The 12,537-nt window shown below is 25.6% G+C and overlaps 7 protein-coding genes across 7 annotated transcripts; 4 read left to right on the forward strand and 3 right to left on the reverse strand.

Annotated features, from left to right (window-relative positions):
- Window positions 1-56: 56 nt before the first annotated feature.
- On the reverse strand, window positions 57-3,294 carry T551_00858 (uncharacterized protein; the record flags this gene model as incomplete). Its single annotated transcript, XM_018373122.1, has 14 exons — window positions 57-478; window positions 519-641; window positions 705-825; window positions 868-1,044; window positions 1,084-1,250; window positions 1,292-1,724; window positions 1,768-2,000; window positions 2,045-2,163; window positions 2,207-2,430; window positions 2,472-2,617; window positions 2,663-2,941; window positions 2,986-3,032; window positions 3,084-3,161; window positions 3,206-3,294. 14 exons carry the CDS (start codon window positions 3,292-3,294, stop codon window positions 57-59), a joined length of 2,658 nt encoding a protein of 885 aa, XP_018230868.1.
- A 465-nt stretch (window positions 3,295-3,759) lies between these two features.
- On the forward strand, window positions 3,760-5,291 carry T551_00859 (isocitrate dehydrogenase, NAD-dependent; the record flags this gene model as incomplete). The annotated part of the gene is made up of 10 exons (XM_018373123.1): window positions 3,760-3,825; window positions 3,868-4,020; window positions 4,065-4,113; window positions 4,163-4,242; window positions 4,288-4,334; window positions 4,378-4,635; window positions 4,679-4,842; window positions 4,889-4,979; window positions 5,025-5,205; window positions 5,247-5,291. 10 exons carry the CDS (start codon window positions 3,760-3,762, stop codon window positions 5,289-5,291), a joined length of 1,134 nt encoding a protein of 377 aa, XP_018230869.1.
- Window positions 5,292-5,420: 129 nt separating this feature from the next.
- T551_00860 (uncharacterized protein) lies at window positions 5,421-6,132 on the forward strand (the record flags this gene model as incomplete). Its single annotated transcript, XM_018373124.1, has 3 exons — window positions 5,421-5,553; window positions 5,594-5,664; window positions 5,710-6,132. The coding sequence occupies 3 exons, from the start codon at window positions 5,421-5,423 to the stop codon at window positions 6,130-6,132; spliced, it is 627 nt and encodes a 208-aa protein (XP_018230870.1).
- Window positions 6,133-6,408: 276 nt separating this feature from the next.
- On the forward strand, window positions 6,409-7,474 carry T551_00861 (uncharacterized protein; the record flags this gene model as incomplete). Its single annotated transcript, XM_018373125.1, has 5 exons — window positions 6,409-6,660; window positions 6,703-6,779; window positions 6,822-6,907; window positions 6,948-7,078; window positions 7,122-7,474. Exons 1-5 carry the CDS (start codon window positions 6,423-6,425, stop codon window positions 7,472-7,474), a joined length of 885 nt encoding a protein of 294 aa, XP_018230871.1. The 5' UTR covers window positions 6,409-6,422.
- A 1,115-nt stretch (window positions 7,475-8,589) lies between these two features.
- Window positions 8,590-8,929, forward strand: T551_00862 (uncharacterized protein; the record flags this gene model as incomplete). Its single annotated transcript, XM_018373126.1, has 2 exons — window positions 8,590-8,703; window positions 8,759-8,929. 2 exons carry the CDS (start codon window positions 8,590-8,592, stop codon window positions 8,927-8,929), a joined length of 285 nt encoding a protein of 94 aa, XP_018230872.1.
- Window positions 8,930-9,004: 75 nt separating this feature from the next.
- On the reverse strand, window positions 9,005-10,893 carry T551_00863 (uncharacterized protein; the record flags this gene model as incomplete). The annotated part of the gene is made up of 3 exons (XM_018373127.1): window positions 9,005-10,501; window positions 10,545-10,747; window positions 10,791-10,893. 3 exons carry the CDS (start codon window positions 10,891-10,893, stop codon window positions 9,005-9,007), a joined length of 1,803 nt encoding a protein of 600 aa, XP_018230873.1.
- A 249-nt stretch (window positions 10,894-11,142) lies between these two features.
- T551_00864 (uncharacterized protein) lies at window positions 11,143-12,464 on the reverse strand (the record flags this gene model as incomplete). The annotated part of the gene is made up of 2 exons (XM_018373128.1): window positions 11,143-11,706; window positions 11,757-12,464. The coding sequence occupies 2 exons, from the start codon at window positions 12,462-12,464 to the stop codon at window positions 11,143-11,145; spliced, it is 1,272 nt and encodes a 423-aa protein (XP_018230874.1).
- Window positions 12,465-12,537: the final 73 nt, after the last annotated feature.

Here is a 12,537-nt window from a genome sequence, read left to right on the forward strand (position 1 = left end):
TAAAATTAAAAAATATAAATTGAATGTATAAATTCGATATATTATTGTAAATATAATTAAAAATATGTTCTAGTTATATCTTGTACATCTTTGAAACAACAATATTGCACTTGTGTAATTTTTCTATAATTAATTAATATATTTTTCGTTTTCTCAAGTTCTTTTTGCAAAACTTCCTGATTATCATTATGGTGATATGCTTCTTCTAAATGAGTGTATATCATCCCAAATATTTTAAAAGTTTCTTCATCAATAAATGTTTCCAAAACTTGTTTAATAAATTCTACTTCAACAATAACCTGGAGCATTCCTCCTATACCAAAACGATCAATTTTTTGAAATGATTCATATAAAGCTTGAGAAAGTGATTTTACTAAATTAGTTAAAATAGGAAAAATTAGGTTCATTGTAATATTGGAGATCTGAGAGTGAACTACGAGTAAAGATAATATAGAATTGAACACGTATGGTTGAATTGCTATAACATTACTAAAAACGCATTATAAAAAAAGGCTTACCATATGGAGGATCATCAGACAACCAAATACAAGAAGATCCATGTATTCCATTTCTCACAATCTGAGAAATAGATTCAGATTTCGTTTTAATATAATCATGAAATAAACGCTGATTAAGTTGAACTAGTGCACTGTATAAATTCTACAATATTAATCAAAAAAGTGTATAATTAGGAAAATAATAACTTTCCTTTGATTCATCTTCTAAAGATATCGAATACAGTGTTTCAAACTGTCTTAATAATATAGCAATAATATTATTTTGTAATTGAGAAAAATTGCTTAAAGTAAAAAGAATCCGGGTATCCTATATTTTTTAGTTATATTAACAATATATACAAAATTATACTATATCATTTGTATCTATTTCATTTATAAAATTTGACTCAAATTCATAAGTTGTATTTTTTAAACTCATTTGATCAATATTAAGATAAACTTTTTTTATTAGTCCTTCTAAAGCAATATATAATGATTTCAAAAATTGAGTTTTGATTGAAGATATGGTTTTAATAGAAGGTGGAATCTAAAACATTAACTAACATTAAAAAAATGAAAAACATACTATTAAATCCACGGTATTTAATTTAGAATTTCTTTCAATATATAAAAGTTCATTTATTTTTGAAATAATAGAAGATTCATAAGCATATAACGCTTTTGGATAACTCGTTATATTAGGGTTCTCACTTGATTTTACCCAATCTTCGAGTAAATAAAAATGAAAAGAATCTATTTTAAATAACAAATAAATTTAATATCGAATTTAATACCTGCATTCCATGCAACATTAATAGCTTCAACAAACATTTCTCGTGAACTGTTAATCATTTTCTGCAAGCTTTTATTAATTTCTTCTGAAATATTTAATTTAAGAATGCCCAATGAAGAGTTAATAATTATATTTAGTAGTTTATTTAGCCAAAAGCAGACAGTCAAACAATCGGAATATGGAGGCATAAATGAAAATGAAACATGTTCATTGTTGGAGTCTGAAGGATTATTTGATTTTAACGAATTATCATCAGTAGATAAAGAATGAGTATTTGATGGAGCCTCTTTTGATGGAAATGAAGTAAAAAATCCTATAACAAGGGATGAAAGTGTAAAAACTAGTTGCTCTGCGGATTTTTTTATAGAAAAAACTTCATCTGGTGAAAATATAAGATGATGTCTAGATTCATTGTTTCGACCTGAAGGAAAGTTCTGAAAAATTTAATATAAATAATTATTAAAAAATATTATCTACCTTTAATAAATTTCCCTGGGAAACTTTACATACAATTTCAAGATAACTTTTAAATTCATGAAATTTATGAATAAATATATGTTTAATCATTTTTTCGAGTAAATCCCACATTCCAGCATCTGGCGACACTTCCCATGCATCAGATAGTTGGTACTTTCTTAATGGCTTTTTCAGTAGATATATTATTTGTTTATCAGTTGGAGGAGATAATTTAGCTAATTGTTGACGAGCAGCTTCATACATCATCATTATAAATAATATAAATTTAAAAAAATACCTTCAACTTTAGCACGTTCCTCCTTAAATTCTTGTTCTAAACTTTCTATAAGCCGAGAATTTTGACATTTAAGAGCATAAAGAATCGGATTTTCAGTTGTACCTAATTCTAAGAGTATACTATAAATAGAAATTAGTACATATTTTTTTGAATAAATACTACCATATTAGCTTGTGCTGTTCCTCTATTGTTTTATATGTCGAAAACTGCTCAAAAATATTTTTTTTATAATCTTCAATAATTTTTTGTACTTCTTTCCAAATTCGTTCAAAAACTTTAGGTTTCTGAGATTCAATAATATCAGCTGAACCTTCAACAGCTTTTTGTTCTTCCTCAAATGCATCTTTGCATCTGTAATATTCACGTATTAGCATTGCATGATCATTCTTTTAAATTTTAGATTTTATAAAAAACAAAAAAAAAAAACCTTTTCAATATAATCCAGCATCATTGATGGAAGATTAAAATAGTATCTGTAGTTCTCTAAAATAGAAAGAGTAGATAGTAAACGATATCCTTTTGTTCGATTTTCTATAATTGGCTCGAATATTTGTGTTGCTTTTGTGGTTGCGTCTAATAATAATTTAGAAAAAAAAACATATGACTAATAATAATAACCATTAATGCTTGATTTTAGTTTTAGAATCCCATAATCTCCTTCTTGATTTAATGAATTTTGCTTCATTCCTCGACAAATAAAATCAATTGTCGTTTTTGCTTTTACAAATCTACTAAAATTGCTTTCAACAAGCATTTTTAATGCATCTGATCTTTTCTCAATTGATTGTTTTAACCATCTTAATCCAGATAACAATTCTGAGTACCGATCGTTTGAATGAATGTCTCTTAAAAATAAGGTTGGATTAAATGTTTTCGATGAAACGAGATATTTAGATCCTATCTTTTTAAGAATAAAACGTTTATTTTTTATGTATGTATACGTAATTCTATTGAATCAGGAACCGTTGTGCCATTTTGTTCAGCCAACCTATATTTAATTATTAATTCTTTTTTTATTTTTTTTTGAAAAAAAACGAACTTAAAAACAGAATCTCCCATTCCTAAAGGATCCGGGCAATCTTCATCTAGCAATTCTGAATCACATACAATTGATTCACTAAATTACTTAGAATCTTTTTTCTTTTTTCTTTTTCATCATACTTTGGTAAATCTACCCATTCTGATGGATACAAAGTCGATAAAGAATAATATTTAAGGATTTCTGTATCTGTTTTATCTACAAAACCCATTATAAAATGATTTAAAACTTAACATAAAAAACATATATTTTTTATGTATTTGAAAAAATGTTTTTTTAAAAACGAGTGTCGATACGTATAAAAAAGAAAGATTAAAGTTAAAGAAAGAAATATGTTATAATTATTATATAATACTTTTAAAATATTTATTTTGTTATTAATGTAATGGGTTTCCATTTTTTTTTTCAAAAAAAAGTATTAAAAAAAAGTATAATCAAATGATTAAAAATGCAATAATCTTATTTTTTGTTTAAATCAAACATTTCATCTATTTGTAATATATAGTTTTTTATTGTTTTTATACATTTTATAATATTTTTTTGATGACTGTTCTCAAGACACTAAAATATCAAATCAGATTTCGATAGACAATCTTTTAATAAAAGGCTTTTAACGTCTAAATCTTGAAAAATTCTATTTTAAAGTGTTTATAATTAGAAAATTAGTTAAAACATCATGAAAACTACGAAAATTATTAGAAACGTTTTATTTCAGAAATATCTTTTTCCATCTTTTTCAAAGGTAGTTATATTTTTTAAACAAAAAGATTATTGAATAAATTAGAAAATTCGATTTTATGGTACAAAAAATACAGTTATGGGGACATATTCTGGAAAACCAGATTGCTCTGGTATATATACTGTAACCTTAATACCAGGCGATGGGATTGGACCCGAAATCGCGTCTAGTGTTAAAGATATTTTTAAGGCAGCAAAGGTAGAGATGATTAATGTAAAATAATGTTATTGATCCTCGAAAAGGTTCCTATACAGTGGGAAGAAGTAGATGTAACACCAATTTTGGTTGATGGTGAAGAGAAAAATGTAATATTAGATTTTTTTAAACAACATTTTGATAGGTAAAACAATGATTCCTGAACGGGCAATTAAATCAATCAATAAGAATACAGTGGCATTGAAAGGTCCCCTTGCTACTCCAGTGAGTTATTTTCATTTAAATTGAAACGGAATTAAAGTCTTTTAGATAGGAAAAGGCCATGTATCTCTCAATCTCACACTTCGGCGTACTTTGTAACTAATAATTTAACCCTTTTTACATACTTATGCAAACTAGCTCACTTTTTGCGAATGTAAGGCCTTGTCGTTCCATTTCAGGATGCAAAACTGCATATGATGATGTTGATATTGTGTTAATTCGAGAAAATACAGAAGGTGAATATTCGGGTATTGAACACATGGTGGTCGATGGTGTTTTCCAGTCAATTAAGCTTATAACTAGAAGTGCATGTGAGAAGGTCTTACGATTTGCCTTTGAATATGCACGGAATATTGGAAGAAAAAAAGTAACTGCTGTTCATAAAGCTTCGATTATGTAAGAGATGCACATATAAAAACTATAGTCCTTATATTTAAAGGAAAATCTCAGATGGTCTTTTTGTTAAGACAGCACATGATATTTCAAAAGAATATCCTGATATTGTTTTTGAGACAGAGCTCCTTGATAATTCTTGTTTAAAAATTGTTTCAAATCCTAAACCATATAAGGACAGAGTTATGGTTATGCCTAATCTTTATGGAGGTCATATTCTTTATATTTTTGCCCAATTAATATTTATTTTTGCTAGATATTCTAAGCGACATGTGTTCTGGACTTGTCGGTGGTCTTGGCTTAACGCCAAGTGCAAATATTGGTATCAATGCAAGCATTTTCGAAGCGTATGTTTACTTTGTCGTTTTTTTTAACATTATTAATACACTAAGTGTCCATGGATCCGCTCCTGATATTGCTGGGCAGAACAAAGCGAATCCTACTGCTCTTCTTTTTTCTTCTATCATGATGCTACGTCATATGTCACTCTACAAACATGCTGAAAAAATAGAAAAGGCTATATTTGATGTTCTTGCAAATAAAAAGATTTCTACACAAGATCTTGGAGGACAGGTTCTCTTTCTTTACTTTTATTTATTTATTTATATTTCTAGGCCTCCACACAAAAATATACTCAAGCTATTATTGAGTCCCTTTAACTACTTAGTTAAAATGAAATAATGTTTTTTTTTCTTTTTTTTTTGTATTTTTTCATTTCTTTCCCTCTTGCGTTATATAATTATTTCGACAATCACGTATGATAAGCCACAGACAGAGAAATATCAATCATGACAGATATCGAGTTTTCGGGGTCGGAAAATGAGAAATCTGTGCTTTTTATATACCACAATCTCCTTATGTTTGAAGAATCATTACGACAAGAATATATTTCTTTATATCTTCGTCGACGGAAATATTCAAGTAAATTATTTTAGATTTTTGTGAATTTGATTAATAAAAGAAGTGTTTTTTTTATGGCTTTTATCATGGATTGTGTACTTTTTTTACGGAGTTTTTATTGTACCTTCTAATGTACGAATGTTATGATGGAATGGACATGTTTGATGGGTCGTTTAGTACTATTATGTTTCTTTGTTATATCGGCTTTGTCTTTTGGCAGGAGTAATCACACTTTTATTGTTTTATCTTTCAGGGTTATATAGCAAGACGTTAATGTTGCCGCTTAAATTTATTCCATATACAAACAAATGTTTACGTCCATATAATCTTAAAATTGTGCCAAATCGCACAATAAAGTCACGTTTACTTCGGCTTTTGCCACACAGGATGTTAGCAAGACCGGATTATGGTGAGGGTGGTGTTAGACTTGTTCTTCTAAGCAAGGGGTTTGACCGAAGCTTTTGTGAAGGTTGGGAAATGTTTCGACAGGAATATTGGGCAAGCGAGCAAAATCGTTTAATGCAGAAAAAAGACAAGAAACGAGTAGAATCAGCTTCTAAATATCCAGAAAAGCTTTCAAAAAAAAAGAAAAAGGAATAATTTTTTTTTGAAAAAGTTCATACATTAAAATATTTTTTTATATATTGGCATATTGTTTTGATGTGTTGGTATATTTTTTTATTTTGAGTTATCTTATATGTTTTCAATTGGGGACATGTTTATATGGTGAAATAATACATTGGATTAGAAAAGATATTTTTTATTATCGATGAAACCAATCGGACTTTTTTGTATCACTAATGTACTCAAGTAACGAAGATTGGTTGCTTCTTTTGGTTAATTATACACATATTTTTTTCATGAATTTGCATTTATTTATTGGTATATTAATGATTGTTTGTTTTGTTTATTATACATACATATCTAAAACATTTATGTCAACGAAAAAATTGCATGGAAAAATTGCAGTTGTTATAGGAGGTTTTAAATACGAAATCTATATTTTTAAGCCAACGGATAACATTATAGGAGCCTCTGGTCTTGGACATGAGTTATCTTCAATTTTAAGTCAACTTGGAGTAATCGTTATTATTATTGATGTCGTTGTTAAAAAAAAAATATCAAATTGTAAAAAAGTCTTTTTTATATAATTGATATTTATTTTTTAAGCCTTTTGTCACTATTACCAATGCGATATTACTTGTATTACAAATTTTGAAAAAATTTATTCAGAAATTAAAAAACATGTTTGCTACACTTTTAAAAATGATTTTACTAATATACTAAAGTATGGAACACCTACGATACTTATTAATAGTGCTGCTATACTTGATGCAGAACCAATTGAAACGATGTCTTTTGAAAAATTTAGAAGGTTTATATTATTTTTATTTGTTTTTATTATTAAATTTTAGGGTGATTGATGTTAATTTTATATCGCATTTTAATATGGTTAAAATGTTTTTACCTGGAATGAAACAAGAAAATGAAGGACATATTGTTACAATAGCATCATCACTTTCATTTATTGGAGTAACTAATCTTTGTATAAATATACTTTTTATTTATATATACTTATTAATTTTTAGCTGCTTATTGTGCTTCTAAGGCGGCATTAGTCTCTTTTCATGAATCTTTAAAATATGAACTTTTTTATTCAAATTTTAATATTCAAACAACACTTGTAGTACCAGGACAATTGAATACACCTTTGTTTCAAGATGTTGAAACTCCTTCTCGATTATTAGCTCCTATACTTGATCCTATATATGTTTCTGAAAAAATAATTAAAGCAATAATAAATAATTTGAGTACAGAGATATATACACCGTTATACTGTTCAGTGCTTCCAGTGTTGAGATGCATGCCTATAAAATTTCAAAAAATCTTTAGGCATCTTAGTGGAATAGATAAGGCTTCACGTGTATTTATAGATCATTAATTATACTATTAATTCACTTGTAATGTATTAGAAATATGTACTGATTAAGTATTATTAATATTATAATTGAGTTTATATGTAAATTTTATTAAATAATAATATTGATTCTAGGGAAATAGACTATTTTGATTATGGTCAAATATAGCTTTTTTATTGTTGAATATATTAATTAAACAGATAAAAAAAATATTTAGAATATATTCTTAGTTTAACATTTTATTTGTATTAATTTGAAATATAGATAAAAATATATTTATAAATAATTATATTTTAATATCAAACAGATTTATATTTTAAGGTATTTTAATATTAAAAACAATGTAAATTATTTATTTAAAATATTAGAAATAAAAACATCTTTAGATAAATTTAAATATTAAAAAAGTGTTGATTGAAATTTATTTTTGAATATGTTATAAACAAAATTTTTTATTTTAGAATAAAAATTGATAAGATTTAACTTTAAAATGTTAATATTCTTGTTTATATGAAGATAGTCTATAATTTAATAAGTATTTTCTTTTAAAATTCAAATAGGTTTTATTTATCAAAAATAAAAATAACTCCATTCTAAATTATTATATTATTATTATTATTGATTATTTATTTCTATTCATACACAGTAATATATTTCAATTTTAAAAATGCATGAATTGCATTAATTAACATTTTTTATATTAGAAATTTAATTTTTTTAAACAATATTATATATGAATATTTTTTTATTTATAATTAAATTAAAAACTAAAAGAATATAATATAAAAAGAATCAAATTTAAATAATTTAGAATATACTTATTTTTTTGTTTATGTTGTTTTGTTTATTTTTTGCTTAGTTTTTAACGTCGATAAATAACATAAAATTGTAATTATATGTATTTGAATAAATACTTTTCTTGCTAAATGTGTTTTTAGTCTATTATTTATAATAGTTATCAATTATATTTTCTATTTATTTTTTAAATATATTGTTAAATTATATCTTTATGCTATTAAAAATTTGCATAATTACTATAAATCATTTATGTGATAAAATGTTTAATGCATAAAAGAAATATAAGATGGTTGTTTATTATAACATTACTTAAAAAGTATTGGAATAAATAAACATGCGGATGGTGTATTTTACTTGGTTATTTGTTTTATATTTATATTCTAAACAAGTAGTATCTTTAGCTCTTATGGACATTTTAATTACGAATAAAACAGCCAAAAATAATTTAGAAAAAGTATGTTGTCTTTTTTATCAATGTTACAAATTCTAATATATTCATTTTTTTATAGAAGCAATCGTTTATAACAGCAAAAATTAAAGAAATTACTATAACTATGACCCGATGGGAAACACATCATCAATGCATTACATTGACAGCTATAGATCATTCAAAAATAAATATAAATACAGATGATGAAAAATCAAAATATGAAACAATTGTGGGCACTAGAGATATATAAAGCTTTTTTAAAAAAATATTTGATTATATATAATAATCGAACTATAACATAAAAATAACTTATTATAATACAAAACTAACTTTTAACCGCTATCAAATCTGCATTATCTGCTGAAATACTTGTTGACGGATATTTTACATGAATTAATCTTGACCATTTATTAAAAATAGAATTCCATATACTTTTATCCTTATTGTTAATCTTATTTTTCCATAATTTAATACTATGTTTCTTTTTTTTCGAATTATTAGTTAAAAAATGTTTATCAATAATAGTAGATTTTAAAAAAGAGTTTGTTAATATACTTCTTGTATTATTATTTAGGAAAATAGAAGATTCTGTAGGAACTGTTGTAAAAGTAGATATTATTGGACTAATGAATTGAGTAGGCAGAGAAAAATTTCTAAAAGATAACCAAAGCTTTTTTAAAAGAAAAGAATCATGAAAATCTGATGACTTTTTGATTTCATATAATAGTTTTTTGTTTATAGCATATTTAAAAAATGATTCACAAGTTATATCTGAATAAATAGGCGTTTTAGAATTAAGTTCATTATATTTTTTATAACATAAATTATCCTTGTAAAAATCTAAAGAACAAGAATGTCGTATTTTATTATTTATAAGAATTGAGTCTGAAGAGCTAAACATAATATTTTGAGCTATATACTGTGATTTTTCAGAAATATTATTCAAAACATTCTGAGACTGTAAAGAATTAGAAGATAATAATATACTTGGTGCTGATGATGATCTAATAATTTTTGAATCATTAAAATCTAATTTTTTAAATTTTATTTGTGCAAATGAAGTATTAATAGAGTAAGGTTCTGATCTTCCCTTTATTTTATTAAAAGGTTTCAATGAATATATTTGCTCATTTTCTTTAGTAAACTTTGAGAATATTTTTGTATTTTTATTTAAAAAATAGTTTGAAGTATTATTTTTTTTTAAAAATAAGTGATCACTGTTATATTCATGAGATAATTTATATACCATATCGTATAAATTGAACGAATTATTAACTAAAGAATCCGCATTATTAAATTGTTGGCATAAAATTTGTTGCAAATAAATTATTTTATCCTGAGTTGTAAATAGATCAGTACAATGTTCCATAAAAGCTTTTTTAAGTAATGAATTTTTTATAATTAATTCTTTAACAAATGATACTAAGTATGGTTTTTCTGTAGTAAGCAATGACATTATAGAATTGATACTTATCGTCTTAATTTCTGAACAATTTTTTAATTTGTCAACTAGAACTTGATCCTTTTCTTCTGTTATTCCTAATTTATCCTTATCTATATACATTTTTAATATTTTAATCAATTGTTCTGATTGTGTCCATTTTTCTTTAAAAAACATCCCTATTTTTAAAGATTGTTCTAATTCCTTTTCCAGTACACTTTTTTCTGCCTCTATTATGCTTATTTTTTTTTCATAAGTCTGCTTATGATAAATAGAAAAACGAATACGTTCTAGTTCTAATTTTGTTGTTTCCAATGCATCAGAAAGACTTTGAATGTAAGATTCAGAGGCAGATAATGACTTGTTTAAGCATTCCATATTCTTATAAATTAATTAAAATACTTCTAAAAAATAAAAATATTACACTCAGAATCTGTTTATTTTTTTCGTTAATCCTATATGTTTCCTCTTCTAATTCTTTATTCCTTTTCTCAAAAGATAATAATAATGCTTCTAATTGACTTTTTTTAACTTTCAAACGTAATATTTTTAGCTTAAGCAGCTTTTCTCTATATTCTGCATTCTCTGTATATGTTTTGCATTCTGATAACAAATATTGACTCAGTTCTATATTTAAATTACTAAAAAAATTACAAAAGAAACTTAGTACCTAATGAAGTTTGAATTTCTTTCTTAAGATTATTAAATAGAAGTTCATTTTCCTTAATATTATCACAATATGATGTTTTACAGCAACATTTTATCGAAGACATGTGATAGCTTTAGTTTTCTTCTAATAAACCTCAGAAATTTTCTTAAAAAACATATATAGACTTAAATACTCTTTCTACTCAGAAATTAATTAACCTCTGCGACAAATTTAACAATAAATATTGAGCAAATCTTTAATTTTAGTTTTTGATATTAATATTATTACGCATATATGATCAACGATCGAAATGCAGAAATAAGCAATATGTTGAATTAATGAGATAACAAAAAAACATAAATATATACTTATTTTAACGCCATTCTTTATTTATAAGACAAATACCTAGTTCTTCACAATAAAGTTCATCGAGACTTGAATAGTTTAAACCATCATTTTGATAGGAACTCATTAACTTATATTGATTATTAATACAATATTGACAACAATCATGTTTTTGATGCTTCTTTCCTAGAATGAATGAAAAACCTGCTTGAATAACTTTAATAGGTCTGTGTACAGGATTTTTCAATGTCCATATTTTTGTATGAAAAGGAATAACGCTTCTTTCCCATGGTATGATTTGAAGCTGCACTATGATTAGAACTGTTTTCCCAAGTCCTCCTGCCATAATAGTAACTCCTTCAAAACCTAATGTGGGGGAATTGTCTATTTTTCTTTTATAGGATGTTATAAATTCCGTATCAAAATAGTTAAGATATACTCCAGAAGTCCCTTGATTAGTATTTTCTAATAATTTCTCAATATAGAGATCTAATTCAAAAACAATAGGTGACGGTTCTTGAGCAGAATTGTTTGACCATATTTCAAGTTCGAATGATGATGGTAAAGGCCACATCCTGTCCTCTGATAATATCTTTTAAGATTAATTTTTGAGGAAAATGAATCGTTTATTCGATATATTACCTGATTATTCCAATTATTCATATAATATGGAAAAAAAATAAGCCGTGTATTGGTCAAAACAGGTATTAATCCATATTTTAAGTATGAAAAACATGCATTATTGTAAATGCTTTCTTCTCCTGCTGGAACAGCCATTGACTTCATATCTGTAACTTCATAAAAATCCCCAAAACGTACTTGTCTTACTTCTATCCATCCACCGCCCATCGACTCTACCTCTTCTGAAATCCATAAATGCTTTCTTAGGAGAACTTGTACTAGTGTTTGCTTTTTAACATCCCAGATGGTAGTTAGTGAGACAATAGGCATATCACTAATGGAAAGAGGACCAAATGTAATTTTAAACTTCAATTGGACTGGACGGTCGAGGGAAAGAGACCATAAATGAATATCTGATTCATTCCTAGCCTCTTCTGAGACTATATCTCTTGAATATTGGTTCTCATTTTCTATATTTTCAAAAAATATTTCATTTTCAAAAAGATGCGCAAAAGATGGTATATTCTGTCTGTTTTTTGGTACAGAAACAAGATAAAAAGGCCATGAAGAAATAGTTCCAAGCAATATTTCTCTTCTAAGAGCCTTGTTCGGTGTATCAATTGTATTCACATCTACCTTAAGATATGGAATTGTTGGATACTGATTGCCATGTACTCCTAAAGATCGTTGTAAAATATAGTTCACAAGAAAATAGCCTTTTAAAGACATTTCCTTTTGTTACATATACACAAGTAAGAACATATATATATATGTATATATATATATATAACCATATTAGTTT

The sequence above is a fragment of the Pneumocystis jirovecii genome, assembly GCF_001477535.1.
Source record: "Pneumocystis jirovecii RU7 chromosome Unknown supercont1.3, whole genome shotgun sequence".
NCBI lineage: Eukaryota > Fungi > Ascomycota > Pneumocystomycetes > Pneumocystales > Pneumocystaceae > Pneumocystis > Pneumocystis jirovecii.